Genomic DNA, 26,389 nt, shown 5'->3' on the forward strand with positions numbered 1-26,389 from the left:
TTCATGAACAGGGTAGGTGGTAGATATCACACAGCAGATCAGTCTGTATGATGTCCCAGTCTTCATGAACAGGGTAGGTGGCAGATATCACACAGCAGTTCAGTCTGTATGATGTCCCAGTCTTCATGAACAGGGTAGGTGGTAGATATCACACAGCAGATCAGTCTGTATGATGTCCCAGTCTTCATGAACAGGGTAGGTGGGAGATATCACATAGCAGATCAGTCTGTATGATGTCCCAGTCTTCATGAACAGGGTAGGTGGGAGATATCACACAGCAGATCAGTCTGTACGATGTCCCAGTCTTCATGAACAGGGTAGGTGGGAGATATCACATAGCAGATCAGTCTGTATGATGTCCCAGTCTTCATGAACAGGGTAGGTGGGAGATATCACACAGCAGATCAGTCTGTATGATGTCCCAGTCTTCATGAACAGGGTAGGTGGGAGATATCACATAGCAGATCAGTCTGTATGATGTCCCAGGCTTCATGAACAGGGTAGGTGGGAGATATCACATAGCAGATCAGTCTGTATGATGTCCCAGTCTTCATGAACAGCTGAGAAGAAGGCTGGGGTTTTAGTAGTATTTCTAGGGGAAGGGTTTTTTTTTTTTTGGGGGGGTGTACATTTATATAACTGGGTTATCAATCAAACGGGGGGCATATGAAAAGCAAGGTAATAGTCAAAGTTTGACATAATTTTTAACTCATGCTTTGTTGCTCAACATTTAATTTTTAACTTATGCTTTGTTGCTCAACATTTACCCTATTCAGAGGGACCATGGCCATGAGTAATTTCCAAAAACGTTAAAAGCATTCACAATTTTAAACCACAATTATTACTGTGAAATATATGATAAATGAACACTGAATTCTTTATGAATTTGTCCCATTCAATGATCTTATGATAAGAATATTTAATTGCTATATTTTGTTCTAACTCCAGGCCAGACAGGTGTGTGCCCTCACCCTACCTCTGGCCAGTAAAGATCCTGTGGAGACATGGCAGCTAGCCACCGTGGCCCTTATACTGGATCCAGGTATGACATGCATGAGTGGACACGTGTATACATGTCCACACACACACACACACATCAAAACAGTCGAAGAAATATATAAATTCAGGCTTGCACATTGACACCATAAAATTGGCATATTATGGTTATAATGATAAGATACTGTTAATCCTTTCTTGAAAATGGTAAATGCATGGTATCTTTTATGAATCATTATCCTCCTAATGTAATCTGTCAATTAGAAATGTGTTTCTACTGCTGTGTTTTTTAGGGGTCCCAGAGGATGCCCACCGTAAGCCTCGCAAGCATGCTGCAGTCAAAGCCATGCCGTATCACGTGGGTGATGCAGATGCAGCGCGTGCACTCAGCACACGCCAGGCTAACACAGCAGACCTCTTCGAAGGTGCAGAATCACAGATGGACGCTCGTATGTCTGCTCGATCCCGTTTGTCTGCACGTTCATACCACTCCCAGATGTCGTACCGCCCCATGTCACCCCGCGCCCCTCCACTTCCACCTGACCTGCAGATGCACAGGGAACAGGTAATGACGGAGGTGTCTGATGAGCCCGAGCAAAGTCCCAGAAGTCAAGCTGGTTCACAGCAAGGACAAAAACAACAGACAAATTTACCACAGAATAAGTTCCCCTCCAATGACTCATTGGGTAAGCAGTCTCAGAAATCTGTGGGCTCACGGAAAAAAGGTTCCCTGAACAGGCCACCTAGTGAGCAGTCAAGGAAATCAGTTGAGGGTGGTATTGCCACAGGACCTGAGTCAAGGCCACTGAGTCGCCACTCACGTGATGCAGAAGAGGGCGTCACAGAGGGCGCTCAGGGGCAGTCTCCAAAAGCGTCTCAAGCTGGCTCAGTGAAGGGCCAATCACCAAGGGCCTCTCAAGCTGGCTCAGTGAAGGGCCAATCACCAAGAGCCTCTCAAGCTGGCTCAGTGAAGGGCCAATCACCAGCAGCATCTCAAGCTGGCTCAGTGAAAGGGGAATCCCCCAGAGGAGGGTCACAGGCAGGGTCCGTCAAAGGTCAACCACAGGGGTCAGAAGGTCAAAGGTCACGTCGGCCTAGCCAGCAATCTGCCACTAAGGAAAGTGATGAGAACAAATCAGACTCTGAGAAACAGGCCAGTGCTGGAGAGTGATATGTCCATTCTGAGAGAGAAACTGATACAATTGGTCATTGAACTGTTGCATGAAATTTAATTCATCCTTGATGTTAAAAATGTATTTATTCTTTCAGTGTGGAGTATAACTGCATAATATAGCTCTCAGCATGACATTGCAATCGTGGAGATAATTTGATGATGAGTAAAGATTTACTTGCTATTTTAAAGTGGAACTTTTTCGAATTAATTTTATATTGATATATTACTGCTGAGGTGTCTCAGAAGGGAAACTGTATATTGTGTAAGATTTGTTTCACTAATATAACTTTTATACATGAAATACATGTATGTGTTCTACATAAGACATTCATGAAAACCCGTCCATGTATCTAGGCACACTGTGATATGTTAGGTAATTGTATATATAGGAGATGTACCTAATTTTACTTGAACTGAACTGCTGTTTTGTGTTGGGAACGTTTGTTCCAATGATCTTTTTGTCATTTGTTCATTGTGATTGACAATTTTTTGTGTAATTTTTAGAGGATCAATGTTATAAATTTTGATGAAAAATGTTTATTGTTGTTTATGGGTTTTAACTGAATAAGTATTATTTTATTATAATTCATTATTTGCCTTTTAACTGTATGCTAAATGCATATAATTGTTTTCATATTCAAATTTGATTGTAGATCAGTTTCCTTTTATTTTCTTAGTATTTTTAAATAAATTTTCTTTGAAAAGATTCTGGGCCATCGACAAGACCCAAGTTGACCTTGAAAACATTAAAAAGAATAATACTTGGACTTCATATTACAAGAATTTATTCCTCCCTCTGTCTCACATAAACAATTAAGCTAGAATGCTTAACAAATAAATAATAAATAACACGATGAGATTTCAGTAACACCTTATACAATATAAGTCAATATTCCTAATAACTGTAACGATGAAAGTGCAAATCTAATAAATACAGCTTCTAGGTTATTTTTATAACAAATCAACCAAACAGCTATTTTTTTATTTGCAGGTATCAATCTAGGACCTGTTGAAAATTGTGAAGCATTTTATATGGCACATCAGTTCATTTGTTTTCACCCTGACAATGACAAAGTTTTTTCTGTTTCTACGATCTTCCAAATCTAAGAATTTATTACATTTTCCCAGACATAACCAATTGTAGGTACTTAATATTATGGATATAATTTGACAAGAAAAGGATGTCTATTCATTCTACCTTATAAATGTTAACAAAATGAATCAAATTTCATACCAGTCCTTGAAATGAATTGGATATAGAAAATCAAAAGTATTCTATTACAACCTCAACAATGGTTTTAATATAAATAGTAGTAAAATTCACCAATATACCTCTTAGTATGCTGTGCTTTTTGAAAAGAATTTTTTTCTTTGTGGTCCTATCACCTAATTTTCACAGGGGTTCTTAAAACAGAAAATGGAGCTTTCTAGCTTGTCATACCCCAGATACCAATATGTACCTGTGAATTCTGAACACCACAATCAACAAGAATGTAACAGTGCGTGGCAATTTTCAATTTTCCCCTAAAACCTTTTACAGATGTGATATATTATTTGAAATGAGTATCTTTGCCAGCTCCCTCCAGAATACCTCCAACTCTTTTTTTCAGTGAAATAGACCCAAACTCCACAAAATCAAAACACTGACAATATCCGCAATTCTTCTACATGAAAATACAAATGGTTCATTTTCATCCTAAATGTTACAAAGTTCCCAGTGAGACTTGAAATGTTCAAATTTTTACTGATGAAAAACTATCAATGTGCTGTATTGTGATAATGATATTAATGATGTGTGGAGAATAAAATGGGTGAGAGAAGGCTTGTACATAGACCAACAACACTGCCATAAAACATGAAATTCCACCAAAAACACAACAATAGCACCTGTCACCAATGTTCATATCAATAATTATAATAAATGAAAAAAAAAATCTCCCAAATGACTACCCTCAATTCTGTTTCAGAATGTCGTGGAATTGCTCATGAAAAGAAATAATTACACATTCTAAAAACTAGTTCCCATTTCTGTTATTTTAAAATCTTAATTCCTTTTCCCTGAAGCTTCTATTTCAGTATGTTAAGATAGACAAGACGGCAGCAGCAGCAGATCGGGGTTTCATGTAAGAAGAAGACAAAAGCATAGGCAACCTTCTGTCACACTGTTGAACCAAAACTGGTTTAGATGTTAATCAAGTCACCAGACAGATGTACATATTAATCAGCCAGTGCTTTAATGGCAGGAAAGTTGAGGAAGCTTTCATCATTGAACACCTACCCCCACTCCAGCTCTCCTCTGTCTAATCATTTGCCTCTCTGTTATAAGGATGGATTAAAATGACTGGCATATATTCATTCTGCTGTCAGGTGACCAGTTATGAACTTTAACCTTCTAAATGTAAAACTTCCAGCACAAGGTGCCTAGAGCATACCAGACATTAATAAATTCTTATACATGAATGGAATTCTTCATTAGAACTACAAGGAATGAGTGATAAAAAAAAGAAGTACGTATAAAGATTTAAAGCTGAATTCAATTCACCATTTCAGAGGAGAACAATAATTTAAGTTGATAAGAGTATAGGCGTCGTATAGATGTCTTAATATATTTTTCAATCACCATAAAACTTGTGTTTCCTCCCATTTTTCTAAATACTCCTCTTCAGTACAATCAGATCAAGGTTATTTTTCACATCATCCCTCTCAAAAAACACAAATAAATAACGAAATAAAGAACAAGAAGGCTTTGACCTCTTCTGACAAAAGGTGACCTTGACCTTCAATGACTTATGCAGCCTGGCTGTTGTCAAAAGATATTGTTCCAAACCCGTTCTGTTTGCACCCATTCATCTCGACCGCACTTTGTGGGTTCGTACCATCTTGCTCATTCCGACTGTCAATACTATCCCTGCTTACTTCATGGTCATCGAGTTCATTTTTTAACTGTTCTTCATTCTCCAAGCAGTTTTTGGTACTGCCATTTTCACAAATGTCACTGTCACAACGACTATTTTCAAAGTCACCATTTTGTTCTCCCATCAGGTCATCTTTGGGTTCCTCTTTAACACCGTCTCTGTTGCAACTTCGTGCATCTTCATTTTCCTCGTCAAATGTTTTTTCCTTCATCCCGATCAGTTCCTCTGCAAACTCTGCCATGCCATATTGCTGTGCAATACGCAGGCCTTCATCGAAAAGGGTCTCCTGTACGAATTGTCTTGTTTTTTGTGGATTTGCCTTTGGTGGAACTCTGTAGAAATCATGTCTAGAAAAGTCCAGATCTTCTTCGTGTCCCTCGTGTTGAGGAGATGTGCTCCCACTTGGAATATTCGAAGAGTCTTCAAAAATATAAAATTTATTCAGTGAAATAGCTTTGTTCCTTGTATAATGATGGTAAAAAGGAAGATTGGATCTAAAGGGGCAGTGAAGTGACTTCACCTTCAGATGCTCAAAGTGTCAACAAACAGCCAGATGGGATTTATATATCTTTGGCACAATGGGCTTTCTTAATCAACGCCTCTACACAAAGACACCAAATACATTCAGTCTAAGTCAAAACTTGGTTTAGAAGACATAAAATTCTTTGACTGACAAATACTTCTAGGTAAAAATCTTCTGTCTTCTGATTCTTGTTTACGATAAGGTTGTCTAAAACATCCAGTAAAGTTAGGAAATATTTACCTGTGCCATCATCCTCCAATGATGTATTTCCATTAGTGGCTTTCTTTGTCATGTTATAACTGAAAAAAAAAAAAAAACATTTGTAAAATTATAGAAGTTTAGTTAATCATGCTTTTAGCATAAAAATAAATTTAGCACAATGCTTTTACAACTTTCTTCTCTTTTAAAGGATCCAAATTTCCATTTTTTAATGATCTGTTATAGACTAAAAAAACAAAATAACAGATATCAGTTACAAAATTTAATGTTCACTAACTGCTCAAAATAAAAAGAGATATTAAATAATGTTATTTTTAGTTTCTTTATTGATTTTTAATGGATATTTTGGTGTAAAATCATTAATATCTGAAAAAAAATGTCAGAACGACCCAGACTCTATGACTCACATTTGAGATCTCCGTTGTCGCCGTATAATTTCACTTTGTTCTGTCAGAAGTTGCAACTGCTTAGATGTTAGATTTTCTAACTCTGTTTGGAGTTCATGGATTCTTGGAAAATTTTCTTCATCTCGTGCCAACTGAATCTGTGTCTTTACTTCCTCTTGTTGCTGGGCAACTTCGTGAAGCTCCTGATTAATTTGCGTCATTCTCTCCTGAGAAGAAAGAAATGTGCTTAACAGTCAGATTCTAGCAGATATTAAAAGAACAAATACTTATTTTCTTTTAATTTTTTCCCACATGCATTTCTTAGTTCCAATTGGAATTTGAGTTAACATCAAACAACTGTTAAATTCACAGGCAGATTGAAAAATTATTATCACCATTTTTCAAGTTGCAAACATTTGTCAAGTTTTAGGGACCCAACAGTTGCCCGCGTCAGTCAAAAGAAAGACATTCTTGTATCATCATATTCATGACACCACATGAATGCACTCTCACTCATATTTGTGTTCAACTTTGCTCCTAGTATATAATTATGATCTTAGTATTTTCTTAACCATTATGATGACCTCTTAAGGCCCTTCCACATCAAGCATTCTGCCTTAGCATTTCTTCCTTAGTGCAGTTTTAAGAAATTTCTTAACAGTCTAACAGCCAAGTTATTGTGTATGAAAAATGCCTAAATAGAGTTTATGTGCTTGACACTTGCTGATTAATAAATAATTGATAGTTTCAGATAAATGATGCTTTGCTCATATTTCTACTGTGTTGAATAAAAAGTACTTGCTCCAGGTAAAACTTTCATGCAAAGAGCAGGAAACAAACTACTAAAACCCCCTTCAGTGCAATTTACATTATATAATCACTCAAACCAGAAAGATGGTATGCTAACACAGAATACTCAATGTGAAAAGGATTCAAAACATCTTTTTAAGTGCTCACTGACCTCTCTTTTGATTTGGTCTAATTCGGCCTTGACTGACTTGGAATTGAGATCGTGTTGACGGTGAAGAACGCCATCTATCCTCGGTTTCTTTAATGGACTCTCCCCTGGCATAACACCAGACCTTGAAAAAAAGTTTAAATGATTAAAATATACTGAAGAACCAGGCTGACAGAGGACCCACTCTCAATGAAACTATCATTCTCGATCCAACTCCGTGGGAACTCTCACTGAATGCAACTCCTCATTCTGGCATTGAGTAGAATACAGAAAAGCTGATGATTATATGAGTATTTTGAAAACAAGAGGAGGTAGCTTTATCTATTAATCTGATTGCATTCAGCGAGAGTCCCTGCAGAGTTGGATCAATCTGTGCAGAACAATAGTGTTATTGGGAATGGGTCCATATTTGCTGGAAGTGAGGCATCTCTCTGGATGGAAATGCGCTAGTTGGGATTGCTATGCTGCTTCTCTGGCGCAATGAATACTTGGAGTCGGGCACAAAACAAAAAGTTATGTAAACAATTAATATTTTTTTCCACAATGAATGAATAATGCAAATCTTCCCAATAATACGATTGTGCTTTAAAAGATCCAATAATAACTTTGAATTAAACGGTGCAAGTAAATTGATAACATTCTTTAGTGACAAATAAGAAAAATAAGAGGGGCTTTGCCTATAAAATCATATTATTTCAAACTGGGCAAATCCTTAAACCACAAATGAAAACACCCCTATCACCAAACCCTGCAACAAGTCTTATTATTTTCAGATAGTATTTATAAACATTCAGCCTTACTAAAATCACTCTAAATGCACACCCTTTTTCATGCAAAACTAAACCAAGCATATCCTTTAAACATCATAAATGGGGTAATATTCAGCTAAAAATTCCTTTAAAAAAATCCCACTAGAATTCGCCACCTGCAATGATTCAGCCAAGACCTTTTCCCAAAGAAAAAAAATAAATAAATCATTTCCTAACCAAAACAATCCAGCAGACAACATGCATTTCCCAACAATGAATGCATCTGTTTACCTGCTGAAGTCATTCCAGGGAATTTCAGGGGAACTATTGCTAAGGTCCCATGCAAATTTTCCCCTGGAAAGTTGAAAGTGTTTTTTCTTGGTATAAACTGTAAGACTGTGCAAGCACAAAAGAAGACACATGCAACTTTTGCATTCTTGAATAAAACATGGATATAGAACTATCAGACAACTCTTAAAAGGGATGAGCATATTTACAGGTGCTTTTTTTATTTAGAAATGTGGGATTCCATGTTGAAAAGTCATGTCTCATCTGGTGTTTCAATTGGAAATACGTGACTCAGCCACTGAGGCAGAGCAAATCAAAATACAGGGACGTCTCATGGCAAACTTGGTAATACGCTTCGCTGTTCAGAACCAACTTTCTATTCTTTTCTATTTCTCACCCACCTTCAGTCAAAGTGGAAAAATAACAGGTTTTACTTTAGCCAACAGGCATCGAAATATCCCTCATTATTTTTAATACGTCCTTGTTTAGATGAAACAATGTCATTGTGAAAATGGGTCAGTTTTTTTAGCAACTTACATACATACATAGTTCAGTTCATACAGGCACAGTCATTCACTGAGGTGTCCAGTCAAATATTTATGGGAATCTCTATAACTATACAGCTTAGCTAGATCTACGTAACCATGGTTGCAGTAGCCTTCACAATCCATTGCTCTGAAACTGCTCATTCTTATAGTGAGAAAAAAAATTGCTTTTCTGTGATATTTCCCTTCCATGATCCAAAACTTTCAACTGACAACATTCACAAAGAGTTCTAAACACAGTTACTTCTAAAAGCAATGATGAGCAATGGTCACCTGTGTGGTAATCATAAAACAAAAGCAGCGGTTTCAGACGTGCACTATACACTATACAGTGTGGAATTCTTCCTTCACTGGTTGCAGTGCATGCATGTGTTCTGTAGTGTCAGAGAACGAGAAAAACATTTCTGCTTGCATGTTCCTATACACTCGAGTATGCGTGAATGCACGTTTGTGTCTTTTAGTCTAAGAGCATGTGTACATAGTCTAGTAGGAAGACTTTGACCAAAAATTGAAGAATGACAGGAGCTTCTGTCTTAATCTCAAAAGAAGTACTGGAAATGTATTTATCAACATAGGGTATTTAAAATGCATTTCATTTATCAAAATTGGGTACAGAAATGTAGGCAACACAGCTGTCGTGAAGAACACACACTTTGCTACTGAGAAAAGCTCATTCAATGTGAAGACTACAGCAACCAATCAAAAACCATCTTACTTTGAGTACCTGGAATGGCCCTTAGAATATTGGTAGCCACTGTCTCTTACGACCTGGCGTGCGAGTGGGAACAAGTCCTCTCTTCGAGTTAACAGCGCAGGCATTAGCTTACATAATTGGGCTGCTCCCTCGTTCACTGAGATCTGGAAATGAAGAATGCTTGTTTGTAATAATTCCATAGTTTAACAGTATAAAATGTTATCACTCTATCTATTTTGCAGAATAAAAACTTTTAGTGTTTTTAGAAAGATTTCATAAAATAATCAAACTGATTATATTATCACTGAAAAAAAAGGCTGATAACATTTTTCCTCGCTTTCTCATTTATTTCTTACAGCTCATGATATCTTAAATGGACTTTCAGACACCAATACCCTGTTTAATAAGGCAAATTACAAATGAAATTAAATGGATCACGTACCTCGTGCAAGGACATGGGCTTGTCGTTCTTTCTCTTAGAATCGAAGCGCCCATAGATAGCAGCATACTTTCGTACCAGATCCATGCGGTCTGGATGACTGGGATCCATGTTTATCACCTCCTTAAAATAAATCATAGAAATAACGTCAATCCACCATTACACCTTATACATATTACTTCAAAGACATTGTATTGGAATGTCTGAAATGGTATGGAACATACTGCCGCTCAACTTGCATCAAATAGTGTCAAAAGATGGTTTTATAAAAGAACTGAAAACATATCTTTAAAAAAAATTAACAACTGAAGTTGTTTTAAGTGTAAATGTTATTTGAAAAGCATCCTTTAATTTGACTTTGTAACTATAGTTTTATAGCTTGTTTTTGATATTACAATATTTTAGCATTTCATTGTAAAATCTACTGAACTTTTAAGGATTTAAGTCTTTAAATTAATAAATATTTTTATTATTTTATTATTATTATTAGAAGAAGAAGAAACCACGAAGAAATGTCTATGTGGACTTGAGACCGGGGATCTGAGAACCAAGAAAAGAATCAAGAAAACCTTGGACTTCCAATCAGAAGTGAAACAAAAATGTCTGAATTTAGGCTATGACAAATATAGGTCATTATCAATTTAAGTATTGCAATGTTTAAATCTTATCTCAAAATAAAAATAACAAGGAAAATAAGTGGTGAGCTATTAATATGTTAAATTTGTCAGGTTAAAAAAGGACTAAAAACTGGATGGACAGAAGAAAAGCTGATAAATTCAATGTTTTCATTGCCTTTTTGCCTTTATTAAAAACCCTTTATGTTATTTTTTACAGGATAAAACATTCACACCTGTCATAAAAGGTTTAAAACAATGTGCTACAATTGGGCCAGCATAGATTCAATGCACAAATTCCAAAAAGAGTGAATCGAATATCTGTATTTAATATTTACCATATAAAAACAGTCTACCATTACCAAGGTCTCTCTCCATACAAAGGGTGGCTGCTGTGCTTTTTCATTTTTCTTTCTTTTATTTTTCTTTATTATTTTTATTATTTTATTATTATTTATTTATTTTTTTTTTTTTTTTTGCATTTATTATGTGAGATACTGTATTTTCCAGGAAGATCTATATACACTGCTCTATCTGCATATTAAACAAAGAGCTCCACAAGTTTTTATCTTCAAAATCACCCTCATACATTTTCATTTCATTTTTTTGCACTTCAACTCACTATCATGTCATGGCCAAATAAAGTAAATCTTAATCACGAGCAATTCTTCTCTTTAGTCTGCTTAAAAAATAAAGAGCTTATTACCATTCCGTCATAATCACACCACCCATAGACCAAGGCCATATAAGCTCAAATAAAAACCAAGCCAAAAATATCCCCGCACAGAAAGCCATATCATTCATTATTTCTCTCTCCTAACCATACTCCAGTCGTATCACTTTAAAGTGACGCAGTTTTGACGCACTGCTTTTGTGACTCATTTCCTGAGCCCACCCCCATAAAGAAGAAAAAAAACTCCACACTGCTGTTACATACAAATTTAATGTGTCTTACTTTCATCTTACTTTCTCTGTTGATATGTTTATACAGATCATCTGTGGAAATTTGATGAATCAATTCTCGTTTCTTTAATTCAATACAAAACAAATGGACTTCTGCAGATGTCACGAAAGGAATGTTTGGAGGTGGGGGGGGGGGTACTTAATTCCACTTCTTTCATTTTGCCACGTTGTCACTGTTATATAAAATGCTTTTAATTTGTTGGTCTACCACCCACATCAACAGTTCCTTAAAAATATTTGTATTTTGGAAAATCAATATTAAAAGTGAAACATAATACAACGGTACTGTACAACACACACATATTCATGCATGAATCAGAGTGCTTTTTATATGATAATCTTTTCTTATTAACTATCATCTGACAACAAATCCGGTAGATATCTACTAGATTATGCGTACCATGTCCAAGAAGTCACCTGTTATCTCATATAACTTCATGTTGCCACTACATGTATCAAGGAAGGTAGAACACCAGCAAACAACTTGTGAGATAATACACTGTCACTCAAGCAATATATGCCATGAACACCTCTCTCTCTGACACCCTTCAAGGCACATTTTGTGAGAGGGTGTCTGTTTATCACTTGACATACATACCATGAGAAAGTGCTAGTATTTCACGGAAAAACACCCCTTAAACTGAATAAAGTCTACATTTCCGCAGTCATGTAACATCTCTAGGTATGTATTTAAGCTTATTATGTCAGGGCTAATCAGCCACAGTCTTAGACTTGAGACAAATTGAGTCAAAAAACCCACCACCAGTTCTCTTAGTGCTATGAAATCTTTGGTAAATTGCTTTTATCAATTGTATGGTGATTTTTATTGTGTTCCTGTAAGTGTTTCAGTGTAAGTGTAAACACACCCTTTGAAATGATAAATTTGGAAAGCAGATGGGACGTGTGTCAAGAGTCGGCCATCTTGGTTCAGATCTACAATGCTCCACCCAGATAAACTCGTTCCCCTTTCTAGTGTTAAGTATTCTATTTTTACTACATGCAAATATTTAAGTTTCCAAGTCTATGGTGGAACCTCCGCATATAAAGTTATTTTTATTCCGGAATTTTTTGTTACTATTATTATTGGGTGCAAATATCAAAAGATAAAAAAATTCTTATGAAATTCATCAAACACCCTTAAAAAAAATTAATATTCAAAGTAATTATCTTCAAAAATAACAGAATGTTTTCGTCACAAGATCCCCCCCCCCCCCCCCCCCCCCCCCCACTACCTTTCAAGGCAAAAGCTAACAGAACTACACGGTTGTCATCATTCCTCATCTTCAGAAACTTCTCCATGAAATGAAGCAAAGGAAACAAAAGAGATACCAGTCTGACAGTGTAGTCTATAAAAGTCTTTTTAACAAGTAATGCACAAGTAATGCACCCTTTCCCCAATGCCTCGGTGTAAGTTTTCCTCAATTCCTATGGTCAGGTTTCAGTCATTTCCCTCTCCCCCACACTCCAACAATAATGGGTTCTTTGCATGGTCTGAACGAAGAAGTGGGCGGTGAGGAAAAAAATCAAATGTGGTTTTGTGCACTTTTTTTTGCAGTAGAACTATTGCTACCTTACACGCTTTTATCTGCTACCAAAAGTAATAGTGACTTTTAATTTTTTCCTTTTGTTTAAATGAAAATGATGAAATAATAAACTGTTGCAGAAACATTCAGTTATTCATAACGTTTCAGCTTATGGTAATGGCTTGAACATTTCAACCAGAAAAAATTAACAATTTTTCAAATACATAATTTAGGAATCATAAAAAATACATTTCTGTGAAGCATTTTATGAAAAAGAAATATTAGGTAGTCTGCTTTTCAATTTGTTGTTTCCACTCAATAGGAATGTTTTAATTTTATGACTTATTACTTGAAAAAATTAAGTTTCTATAAAATTCACAAATTTCCCAGTTGAAATTATTGAGTCAAAACCATATTGATAAATTTTATTTTCAAGAGTCTAGGATGAATCATGGTTTGTAATATTCTATTTAAACACTTACATATGAGGCAAAAAATGAATGTTTGCAGCTAAGTTTCAATGTGGATAAGTTATCAGATATTATTCATTAAGCACAAAGTCTTTTTTAAAAGTGTAAGCCTTCAGTTGGCATCTGTCCCTATATAGCAAGTCCTTTGCAGCTCCAAGTGCCTACTTTTTTAAACAGGAAGTTCTTAAAAACACACATTAAGAAAAAGAGAAAAAAGGGTTACAAATTATTTCCCACAGTTTTCCCTCCCTTTTTAGAAGTGGCTCTGCATGTGAATGAAGTGCTTTCTGCTTCTCAATTGGCTTTATATAAAATAAAGTGGGTCCACTCAATATCCCATTGCTTAAACAGTTCATATTTGTACAAATTTACTTTGATTTGATAAGAACCGTTTTGAATTATATTTGAAAATTAAAATTATTCTAGATGTGATGCAAGCTTCAAGGTGTTATATGAAACTAAATGCAGCTAAATTTACACCTCATTTCTAACCAGTTGATAAAAAAACTCTTACAAAGAGAACTATAATTTTCCAATTTCTCCTTTTATTAACCCTTTCCATATTCCAAAATGTATTTCCAACAAGCTGTGTACACAGGATTTCTAACCACCCTGACTAGAAACAACAAAATCAAATCAACTTAAAAAGCAAGCAATTCCCCCAGTGCAGATAAGCTGGGGTCACCATTACAACCATTTCACTTGATAACACGTTCCAGTGAAAAAAATCCCCACAGATTTCTTGGCATCAGAATAAGATTATTAAATTTTAATTCTGGATATTTATAACATATCAATAAGAAGGATGCTGCTAATATTCATTTTCGAAATTATTTGAAAATAGTGAAAAAGATAATGCAATAACATACTTAATGTAAAATGCTGTTTTGAGCCATTGCATAAATGCTCTGTTATGCACAATAAGTTAAAACAGCTGCATTTTGCAGGAAATTTTTTACAAAATTTTTTGAAGTTCTTTAGGTATTCAAACATAAACTACCTAGAGAAATGACTGACAGTTGCAAAGCATGGTGGGTAAATCAAAGGAATGAGAAAACATCATGTAAACAACATCATGTACTTTTTAAATATCGCAAAATCGTTTTTGCAATGATCTTGATAAAATTTGAGTGTAATAACTACAAAAACTGACAATTTTAACAATTCTCTAACAATTCCATTTCTAGAACTTCATTATCACTTCATTCAGATGGCCTCGAAACTTTAAGAATATGTTTTACATTTTTAATATCAACCTTTTGAAAATATTAAGTCTGTCAACGTGTCTCAAACTTGTAACAAAACTTTTGAATGATGCGATAAAATAATTGTCACCACTCCTATTAGGTAGATAGACTTCAAATGAATCTATTAAATTAACCTCATGTTCTTCGGGATAATCATATGTAAATAATGCATATATCTGACAAAGACTAAGTAAACTTCACTTAAACATTTTGGTACAATTCCTCTAATAAAAAAACTATGTTAACAAGATTATGGCTTATGTTATATAAATAAATTAAACATTTTACAATATAACTTTTGTCCCTTTTTCATCTTTGAAGGAAGACTCAATTTTCCATTATAAATATAAGACAAAGCCGTAATAACTACAAGTCATGACTGACAGCAGATCAAGATTTCAGAGTATCCCGAATTTCAGATCTTTGGAGAGTATGAGCATTATATTAAAGTCTCCATAACATCTAAATATGAAAAGGCAAAATTATCCTCTTGTTTACATGTGCTGAGTTTATATTCACAATTACCGTTATTTACATTACAGCGAATAATGATCATCATAAACCTTGGCCTTTGTTTCCATGCAAGCAATTATATGTACACTGTAATGCGCTATACCCAATTGTTCCCTCAAATAATATATATTGCCATAAAATTATTTCGTTTTCTAATTCATACACCTAATGTAAAGAATTAGTCACTTTACAGGAATAAAGTTTCTGTCAAAAGAATTTAACATTGTGTTTGTCTTAATCCAAACGTTTTAGTTCTTCTGCTGTAATACTAATTGCATACCAAGGAATGTATTAGTCTCTTCCTACTGCAAAATCATGAGTGCAACGGAGTTTTATTCAATATTTTGTTCATACGCCATTAATCATGGAAAAAGTTTCATAGGCAAAAAGATCCCTCAGTTTCTAAACACCAAAATAATAGAGTTCAGAATATACTTAAGCTTGTAACTTATGTGTAGCATATTAATCTAGTCATAATCAAAGAAGACTGCCATGATCTACTGTCACTTTTGCGTCGCCTACTGGTCTAGCGTAAAATGAGATGCGTCCCTAAGTCCCTAAAGCCAGATCCATGACAAACTTTTTTTCCATATATCGAAAAACTTCTCTCCAACTCTTTCATCTCAATGGCACACAATTTTGGGAGATCTTTTATGAGTCTGGAACATTTCATTTGATGAACTTCTTCCAGATATTTGGTGAAAAAAATCGAAACTATAAATTCTAAAATGAATAGTTTGGTCAACACAAAGTGGATTTTAAAGCCACAACCATGTGGTCTATTCGACTAATGCTTTTAATGATATCCAGCTTCTGTAACTGCAGAGAGCAATTTCTAAGAATGCCCATAGCATATAATAACTTATGTGCACCTTATTTCGAACACCAATCATAGGCTTCCATTGCTAAAACATCCACAGTTTCAACACCAATTACTTTTTGTTTAAGCATCGTCTGCGGCTGCAATAGTATCGTCTGAGCCTGCCATAACAGCAGAAGCAGTAGCACCACTTGTAGTATCAGCAACATCATACGAATCATTGTTACTGTCATGGCTACTGTCATTGTCAGCACTGTCATGTTCATTAGTATTATTAGCAATATTGCTATCATTGGTACTGTCCTGGGTGTCGTCATGACAATAATCTTCATTGACTTCGACAACATAATCATCCACTTTGACTGGATAGCCATCCCCACTATCAGTCGATGCCATTTGAACTTTCAATGGTTTCACAGTGGCAGATTTACGAAATGTCACCTCAGGATGGCGGGTCCGAAATCCCTCAAACCAATCATATCCTGCAATGCCATTACGAAAGGGATGGCTTCTCCCGCTGGCATCAGCAATTTCATAGGCCTTCCTCCTGACGTCTAGGCCTGACACGCCCTTACCCTGCTCTCTACTCTGCTGCATGTACTCCACAATGAGCTGCTCTTCCTCCATAGAGAGAATGGTGCGGGACGTCTTTGTTGTGCCCGTACGGTTGGCGTTATGCTTCCCATAAGGCAACTCAGGGTGACGGTTTTTAAACCCCTCGAACCAATCAGCGCCTGCAATACCATTGCTAAATGGGTGAGACCTACCGCTGTCTTCGGCCAACCTGTATGCCATTCGACGGCAGTCCATCCCTGTCACAGTCTTCCCCGAGGCTCTCTTTTGGAAACAATACTCAACAATCTGCATTTCTTCTTCTGGCATGAGAATCGTTCTAGGACCTGGTCTACAAGATGGCGGCAGCCTCCCAGCAATCCTCCGCTGAATGGCATCTCTAGGTATCCCATAAGCCTCGGATGCTTTACGGATGGACAGCTTTCCCGCTGCAATGGAGTCGCATGCAACTTCCATGGTTTCCTCGTTCCAGTGTCGCCGTGGTGATGGTTTCTAGGCAGCAAGAAGACGCTGAGTGTCACTTTACTACACACAAAATTCTAGATATTTGGATTATTCACAATTTTCTTAAACAAGCTTTTGACCTCTGTTTAGACATGTTGGACTTTACAAAATCAATATCTATCATTCAGTATTATCAAAATATATTAACAGACTCGCAACAGAAAGCAGAGACCAAAAAAACTTAGCACTCTGCTACATTAAACACTTAGCCTTACATATGGAATCTTAAATTCTGAGCGACTACCTTTATTTATTAACAGCGCATCATTATTATTCTTATTGTTTTAACATTTTTGGGCACTTGCCCTCTAGTGCTGCACACTGAGATGACCCAAACTATCGACTAACTCTTCACAGTATTACAATTACATATCAGCATCTTGTACCACCACAATTGTAGCAATAGGGATAATAATTTCAGTGAGCTAGTACTTACAATTGAAATGATCCAAGATTCATATTATCTTAATTTTAGGTTATTCAGAGGGTTGGTTAGAAATGAGATGTATTGCTGCATTTTATTTCGAATGTTTCTTTCATTTATTGAAATCTTTATTTGTTTGTCTTTTTTTAATTCATGCGTTTTAGCTGAATTTTGAATGTGGCTGTTAAGCGTGTTGTCTTTTAGTGTGTACCTTTTCATTTTTGTTCTTTTTTCCCTTTAGCAGTAGCCAGCATAAACTTCAATTTTCTGTTCATTTTTTTTTCTTTTTTTTTTTTTTTTTTTGTGACATCATTTCCATAGCCATAACATTTACATCAACCCTCATATCTTTACTCTTTTCAAACAAAAAAAAAGTTGACAGTAAACCTACCTCTATTTCCTTGTTAATCTGCTTTCTCATGTTCATTGGCTTTGGTTCAAACTGCGGTAAAGTTGGCACAAGTTTTTCTGCAGCCTCTGCGATAGCTGCAATTTGGCTTTCTACGAGAACAGGTGTCGGAATGGGAGAATCACTATTGCGTTTCAGATCAGCATCGTCCTGCAAAAACCAGAAAATTATCTTTTTGATATTCAAAAATAAAGTCAAATTAACAAATAAAGTATGTGCAAAAACAGTGCCAACAGCACATCTGGATGATACATTAGTGGCAAAAAGACAAGAGAAGCTGGGGAAAATATGTAAATAGAAAATGGACGAAAAGTGAAACAAACAAAAATAATATCAACAATTAACAGCAATTACATGGTCAGGAAATGACAGGCTGTTATAAAGTGATTTTGACAGCTTGATTATTTTCACCTTCAGCAGTTAAGCAAATAGCCCAATTTAATTCCTTTATGTCTAATTATCAACAAGCTTAAATATCTAGCAGAATTTTCACAATTCAATCAATCAAAAGCAGAATAAGTGAAAAGATGTTGCTGAAACAATAGGAAAGAATTTTGTGTGGTTTGACATGTAAAAAATTAATTTCTTTGAAATTCATGATAATCATACCTCTATGTTGAAATCATGATATTTCCTTTTTACACATTTCATGAATGTTTCAGTGCTATGAAGGTTAGATCGATAAAATTGTAAAAAGACATCAAATTTAAAATCCAGCAATATGGTTAGAACAAAAGTGATACAATCCTAAACTGAAACTGCACTTTAACTCCAAGTGACAGATGTTGTTTGGAGAAAGTATTGAAGAAGCTTTTGAGTGCAAAAATTCTCCTATCAATGACTTGCCATGTCACTTATTAGAGTGAGCAGAAAATACTGTTGTTACATATTACTAATTTTGGAAATTTACAAAACAATATTTTTTCAAAAGGTTTCACTTCATACCAGTTAAGTGTGACACATGAAAAAGGCTACAATATGCCTACTTTCTACCTTACCATGTATTCCAAAAAAAGAAGAGAGAATTTGTGTGCTTACAGACTTATATGAAAAAGGCGAAAACTTCCAGGTTCAGATAACACAGTAACAGTAACAAGTCAATATGAAAACCAACAGGCACCTAAAATGGCTTATGCAACAGCAAAAAGAGAAAGGAGAAAAAACAAACACACAACAATACCACGTCATAAAGCACAGCAAAACAAAACACAACAAACGCACACGCTACTGGATACCTGGGCTGTGAAGCATATCAGGGACTTTTTGACAACATTATTTAGTTGTTGTTCTACAGACATACACAAGGGACCCCGAAGATCACAGCTAACTCCCTGGAAATAAAACGCATGCAGGAAACATAACTGAGAGAAGAGAAGCAGGGAGGAGAGAGAACGGAACTTGTAGCAACCAACTTACACTTTCAGTTTGCAGCTGAGCTATCAACCTCACCGGCGCAATTAAGAGTTCTGAATTGCAATACAAGTGTTTGACTTTTTCTACCATCTCCAAAGTTTTGTTGTTTTTTTTTATTTTGCTCAGATGCTAGGTCCTGAAAGTGAAGTTGAGCTTTAAGATAAAAGTGGGTGCAAGACTTGAGAAGGGGGAAAGCGTAGGGGAAGGAGAAAGGGGAGGACAAAACAAAATGAAAACCCTTCATGAAATCTGCAATTTAAACTTCAATCAGGTTGTCTTTCCCGTTACGAAATGTTTGAACCCAACAATCCTGTCAATTATCTCATTTTCTTAAATCACAGATCCAAATATTAATTTATAGTATGTCATCTGAAAGACAATAAAAAGTTCTGCAGTTTTCACTCTAGTTTACAAAGTAAGTTTGTAAAGGTATACAGCATGCAGGAATACCATAAGACATTATGCTACGGGAACATAAATTCATAAATAAACAAAATATAACACAAAAATTCACTAACACAGCCACATAAAATCCTTCATACAGCTTAGGATTTTTCCAGAAAAACTGTCCTGAAGTCTATGAGCAAGCAGCCACTTGATAAGTCACAGGTGGCAGGGTTAATCTGATATCTGGTCATCTTCGGACCAATTTTAGGCCGATTTATGGTCTAAATTAGCCCTGGTCTGAATGCGGCTTCAGCCACTCACTCAAAACACACTCAGGTGACACTTACCTGATGATTGCTGTCTTCTCTTAAATTCAATACTGGCGATAGCCCCGCCCCTCCGCCAGACGGGCTTGGACTAAGAGAGTTGGTCGGCCTGGCTGGCTGAGGATTCCACGTTGGAGCCGTTACTACATTTGGTCCACTACTAGAGGGGTAAATGGCGGAGAGGCCACTTCGTACTGAGGTGGTCAAAGGGCTAGGTTGAGCTGAACCGCCCGAGGTCGGCGATGAACCTGTGTGGGGCTGCTGGAACAGGGCTAGAGGAATAGAAAAAAAAAAAAATTGTGCAATTCTAAAGATATACAAGAATCAAAGGCTGTATTCAGAACAGTGGACTAACTAGGTCAAATATGGCAAACCAACTAAAAAGCTCGCCATCTAATCAGCTAATAGACACTGAATAGATTCCCTGTGGGAAAGTATTCAAGCTGGTCAACCATATTTGATCTGCAGACTTGTTAGCCGCTGTTGTGAATGTGTCCAAAGAGACAATTTTTGGTAAAACATGCCAATTAAGTAATACATCAATCATTATGCCTTCTATTACTAAAATGAATGCTATTAATCACAGGATTTTACTCTGTAACATTTTTATCATTTAGGATGCAGTACCAGTTCATTTCACAATAACTGTGTACTACAAGAGATGGACACATTATTTGTTTATAAGATTCCTTCAGCCAAAACAAAGACATTTGCATAAGCTTTTTTTTTTTTTTTTTTTTTGAAACTCATTTTTTTTAATCAGTTATTGCCAAGAGGCCCTAGGTGGAAGACTAGAGTAAAATTTGCTTTCAAGTTTATTTTCACAATATAACCAATTATAACTACTTCAAAGCTACACAAATTGTACTTATACACGTCTTGCATTACCATCTCCTCTTGTGACCTCAACCTCAGAGCCATCTAGTGAGTAAAAAAATCTAACAACTAGGAGGACTAATCCTTGGGATGTTTTACCTGGATTTGCCACCCAGTCCTGTAGCGCCTTCTGTAACCTGCGTACATGCAGGGGTTTGCTGGCCATTCCAACGAGCGCCATGATCTCCAGAAACTCTTCCTCCCCCGCCTCGCACAGTTGCTGAACATCATCCCCTCCTACGATTAAAGAGAAAACATTTAGTATTGATGACAAAGGGCATTTTCAGAACAAGCGGAATGACAAATCTGCAGATCAAATATGGCCGACCCACTTGAAAGCTTATGCCAATCCCATAATAGTTACTGAACAGATTCGCCATATAATACGTTTTCAAGTGGATCAACTTTGGTTGTGAATGCGGCCAAAATGGCAATTGACTCTAAAGAGATTAAACATTTTTTTTTTACCTTGGAGGCATGAGATTTCTATCAATCAGGTAGAAATTATGTTTATTCTCTTAAGAAATGGTTTATTATTTTTACAATCATAACCCAAGAGACGATGGAAAACCTACACCACCATAGATGTAGTTATAGATCAGTCAAACCATTGCCAGACTGACAGAAATAATTAAGGTCTTGTTGTGGGGGATATTTACAAACACACATTTATGTCTTTAATTTACCACCATGGGAAAACAAACTGGGTCACACAATCACAAAATGAATAAGAAATAGAAGTTTGTCAATTTTTTCTTTATTTGAAAGTTGATAAAAATTTCGAGATTTCTATACAAATTCAGTGAAAATTATTTCTTACAATTAAGCCAACGTTCCTACACGAGTGACGAAACATCTGCTATAGCAGACGACAGCCTGTGTGGGTAGATAGTAGCAGGGAGGGGCAGGGCCAGGCCACATGTTATCATACATACGTACGTACATACTAGTCACTCAGGAACGAGCTGTACAACATGTGCTGCGGCCTAGAAAGGGATGTCACACAAGAATAAATATGTTACCCTGGTTACAAAATATATATTGTATGAGCCATGCGTGCTGTAACAAAGAATCGCAGCATCCAGGAACATATGTTTATTATACATTTATTGGGTTTGTATGACAGTGGTTTATAGGACATGTTATCTCAGAGAGTTTTTTTTGTTTATTTTAACTTATGCATTATGTTTCTTCAGAACAGTGTTTCTCTCTCTCTCTCTCTCTCTCTGTTTGCTTTCAGGTTACTCTCCCTTGTACATCCACTACTTACACACTGTTACACACATATATGTGGGGCATTCCGTGGTATTCGTTTTGCATTACGGACGGAATTTTGACACTTTAAAAATAAATTCTACAAGAACTATAATACATACATTGTTCAAATTTGGCAGGAATATTGATTAGTGCAAGCCTAAACTTGTGACCAAAAAACTTGAAATAACATCTATTAGTTTTTGAAAAATATTGGTTATTGATCACCATTACGGACGGAAAAAAATGGACAAGCATTTTTATTAATCAACTTCAACTTCAAAACTCTGCTCTGTTTGTGGCTTTTTAAAGATAAAACTGCTTTGACATGACAATTTCATTATTCTAGTTACTTGAAATGTAAAAGGTTAGTTAAAAAATTTTTTTTAGTTAGGAAATTTTTGAAGTTTAAAAAATCATGTCAGATTACGGACGGAAAATTACGGACGGAAAATTTGTCCACAGTGCAAAACTTACACAGAAGCCATTAAAAAAGTACAATTAATCATTTATTCATGGTAAAAGTTAACTTTTTACTAAATATGTACATAATAGGAAGTTATTTTTGATGTCAACTCAAATATTTTTGTGAGCTATTTCAAATTACAAAAACCAACTAAAGTCTACTCTTTCAGAAATAAGAGATCCCTTGTGTTCTCATATTGTCATTGTTTAAAATTCTGTGTTGAATGCTAATTCAGAAAAGCTACATTTTTAAGTCCTTTTTTTTCATGCTAAAGTTTAAACACTGTTTTTATTCTGACACATTAAGACCAACATAGAATTTGTATCTCTGGCATTGGTCCATCACAGGGAATGATACAGGTTTGATAATTTGGTCACTGGAAATCCATGCTCTGTCTTCTTGAGAAGGAAAGGCAAATAGTTTTTTTTACTTGTCCTTTGCTCAGAGAAAAGTTACTTCTATATCACCACCATCTATGAATGTAATTTGACCTAAATAAATTTTCTGAGGATATAGGATAATTTCAGGTAAGTGGCATGGTGCCGGAACAAAGGCATGGCCTCTAGTAATCTTTGATTAACTGCGGTCAGTAATTATCTTAACTGCTCATCTCCCAGGTATATGCAACTTGTATATGACAGGTAAGTGATCAAAAGCACATTTTATCTTCAAATTGCAATCAAAGTAACTAAAAATATCCAGGAGAAGCCATGATCATAAGTGATCCTTAATGCACAATTCAAATGCCACTAATTGACAAGTGAGACAGATGTTGACAAGTCTTGCCAGGTAAGAAAAAGCACTTTTTGACTTTAAATCCTGCATTTTTGAATAATCTTTTTTTTTAGAATAAATCTTTATTCAGGAAACAGTTCTTCTTTAGTTTTAAAATTCATAAATCAATTACTTGAGTATGCCACATGAAACCACTCAGTAGAAATGTTATAGCCAGGTAGCTATGCCTTTCCGTCCGTAATGCTAATTTTCCGTCCGTAATGATTTTTTAATTATGAAATTAATTTGTCTTCAAATATGTTAAAAAAAATTTTTTTTGGATATTTGGTAAACATAGGACTAGTATGAGGAGAATATGAAAGGAAATTTATTTCTGCCAAGTAGTCTTTAAAAAAACTTAAAAAATAGAGCCCAAATCATTACGGACGGAAAAAATGACTTTGGATTAATGATTAATTAACTATTTTTTAAAGATTTCACTTGATTTTTTATGTGTTTACCCCAAGGACTTGCTGTAATTTATGTCTCAATTGAAAGATATTGATTAAAATTTATTTTTAGTGTTATATGCAAAAAATAAAAAATTCCGTCCGTAATGCTAATTTTCACATTTTTCAAGTTTAATGCGCTATAAAATCATGAATTCAAAAAATACAGATAAATCTTTTACAAATTCTTATCCCCTGAAGTCTCTTCTTTCAGAAAATGCAACTTTTGATTGATTTTTGTGCATTTGAAAATTTTATGCCCAGGACACAAATACCACGGATTGGCCCATGTACATTTTTTCTTTAGATTCACCATTTCATTCAGTTAAACCAGATTAATTTCACCCTCACCCCTCCCCCTTGTCCTCAGTACATATCTGTGATAACTTAACATGTCTGTATACTGTGCCCCTACCGCTATTATAAGATAACTCAGGCTGCACAATGAAGCACGCATGGTAGAGAAGACAATTCACGTTATCAGTTGACGCACCCCCAGGTCAGGACAAGCAGTGGTTGTCAGTGCACCGAGCAGATAAGCTGTGGTCAGGAGCATGATGGGAGGTTTTCGGCACGAAAATTCTCTCTGTTGACTTAATACAAATTTTGCTGATATACATACATCACAAGTTTTATCACTCTTGATGATTGACTTTTATTGATAAAATTCATATTGTTTTTTCAATAATATTGAACCACACATCAGTTTTAACACGTCACCTGTTCCTCTTATCAAGAACATACAAGAAAAATTACTTCCTTGCTCCCAAAGGTTGGAGGTAATAGGAGGAGAGGGATTACACTGAGTTTATCATTAATGTAAAATGCCCCCCCCCCCTCTCCTGCCTTTTTCAAAGAATTGTCTTCTATGCTGCATGTACTTCATTGTCTTATATCTAACACCTGGCACAGACAAACAATAAGGATACTACAGTCACATGACAGACCCCACTGGCCCTTGGTCTTCAGGTGTGTGGCCCCCTTTCCTACAGGTCAAAGGACATTCTAAGTGCTTTTTCCCCCCATTCACTGCCATGCCCCCTACTGTACATGACTTCGACCATTTTCAAATTGTGCCGTATGCTAATGTGCATGGTAACATTTTGAGCGATAAACTTGCAAGAACAGGGGGATAATATCTGCTGTCCCTAATGAGCTAAGCTTAAATTGACAGCCTAAAGAAAAGGAAGGTTCCAGAAAAGGCTGACCTATCTTTCGCCTACACAGTCACAATAATTATGTTAATACCTGTAAATGCCTCACTACTTCACCTATGCGCGCGCGCATGTACATAGCACGTGCACACACACAAACACATCCTTACTATTAAGCCATAATTTTCCTATTTCTAATTATTACATATTAACAATGCTGTCAAGCCAGACCATAAATAAGAATTGACAAGAGCAATTTCAAGACCACTGCTTTAAATGTTCCACCTATTTTCATTAAAAAAAATCAGCTTGAGTAGACCGACATAAGTAAACATAACACAATAAAATGATTTAGTAGAAACATTTCAATTATTGATCACCTCTCTAGAAAATACAACACACTTTTTCTTTCAGCAAATGTGGAGTTTTGTATGTTTTTACTCGGCATTTCATTATTTACCACCCATATTATTACCCAGAACTAAGACAACACAGCCAGCTGCCACCATGAAGGCATGGCTTGATTTCAAATATTGATATTTGTTAGGGTTTTTTTACCCTCCATCTTCATCTCTCTCTGTCTTCACTCCAATTTCTGGTGTGTGTGTGTGTGTGTGTGAGAGAGAGAGAACATAAGAATTCTAGGCCAGAATGAAAACAACACTACTGGTGAAAAAAAAAATCAGAGCACCACAAAGGTATCCATATAACAAGGCAGTATACGAGTACAGAGTCTCTGCCACAGGGGTCATGTCAAGAGACCCCCTATGCAATTAAACTGTAATGTTTTGCCAAGGGGGTAATTTATGCTGTGGATGTGGCCAGCTAATCACTTCCAAACTCAGGGGTAATATCTACTAGAGCCCTGTTCACACTGGATTCGGTTGACACGAATCTGAATCAATCAAAACCGTTAATGATCAATCTTGGTTATTTCAATCAATAAGGGAATCAAATAGCTAACTATACTATATATGGCTCTCTCTTTCTTCACACTTTTCATGGAGCATTAAACGCCCACACTAGCTGTGAGGCAAGTAAATCAGTCTTGCACCCAATAAGCCATGGACGTCGGTTCAGATAAGAACTGCCTAGCCCCGTGTGAACGCGTCAACAGAAGACGGAGGCCTGCCTAATCACCCCGCAGCTCTGACACGGCTCATGAAATATTCACACTGGCGGTTGTTCCCTGGGTTGCGGAATACTCCCAGTTTAATATGACGCCAGTCAGGGATGAAAAATGGTGAAGAGTCTACACACTACAGATCTATAGAAAATAGTCAAACAGTGGGAACATATCTGACCATTTTATTTAGATGGTCAACATTTTTAATAAACCAATTG

At 36.0% G+C, this 26,389-nt stretch overlaps 2 protein-coding genes across 9 annotated transcripts in view; one reads left to right on the forward strand and one right to left on the reverse strand.

Moving 5' to 3' along the window:
• LOC106152436 (dynein axonemal heavy chain 17-like) overlaps positions 1–2,708 on the forward strand; it is a 42,020-nt gene extending 39,312 nt beyond the window's left edge. Inside the window, exons 67-68 of the mRNA XM_087017461.1 lie at positions 949–1,042; positions 1,290–2,708. Coding sequence (XP_086873587.1) covers positions 949–1,042; positions 1,290–2,167 — 972 coding nt within the window. The 3' untranslated portion in view covers positions 2,168–2,708. The remainder of the gene's footprint in view (positions 1–948; positions 1,043–1,289) is intronic.
• A 230-nt stretch (positions 2,709–2,938) lies between these two features.
• LOC106152439 (uncharacterized) overlaps positions 2,939–26,389 on the reverse strand; it is a 44,621-nt gene continuing 21,170 nt past the window's right edge. For 5 of the 8 annotated variants that reach the window (XM_087017462.1, XM_087017467.1, XM_087017466.1 and 2 more), the window contains 10 exons: positions 21,048–21,185; positions 20,094–20,344; positions 17,929–18,096; positions 9,890–10,009; positions 9,469–9,611; positions 8,212–8,274; positions 7,175–7,295; positions 6,235–6,440; positions 5,849–5,907; positions 2,939–5,505 (listed from right to left, as the gene is read on the reverse strand). In XM_087017462.1, the coding sequence (XP_086873588.1) occupies positions 4,958–5,505; positions 5,849–5,907; positions 6,235–6,440; positions 7,175–7,295; positions 8,212–8,274; positions 9,469–9,611; positions 9,890–10,009; positions 17,929–18,096; positions 20,094–20,344; positions 21,048–21,185 (1,817 nt within the window). In that variant the 3' untranslated portion in view covers positions 2,939–4,957. Of the gene's footprint in view, positions 5,506–5,848; positions 5,908–6,234; positions 6,441–7,174; positions 7,296–8,211; positions 8,275–9,468; positions 9,612–9,889; positions 10,010–13,979; positions 17,102–17,928; positions 18,097–20,093; positions 20,345–21,047; positions 21,186–26,389 lie in introns of those variants that run through there. The other 3 variants (XM_013526011.3, XM_013526010.2, XM_013526013.2) reach the window with 3 other exon arrangements.

This window comes from Lingula anatina, chromosome 7, assembly GCF_051362555.1.
Source record: "Lingula anatina isolate TDL-2025a chromosome 7, LinAna3.0, whole genome shotgun sequence".
Lineage (NCBI taxonomy): Eukaryota > Metazoa > Brachiopoda > Lingulata > Lingulida > Lingulidae > Lingula > Lingula anatina.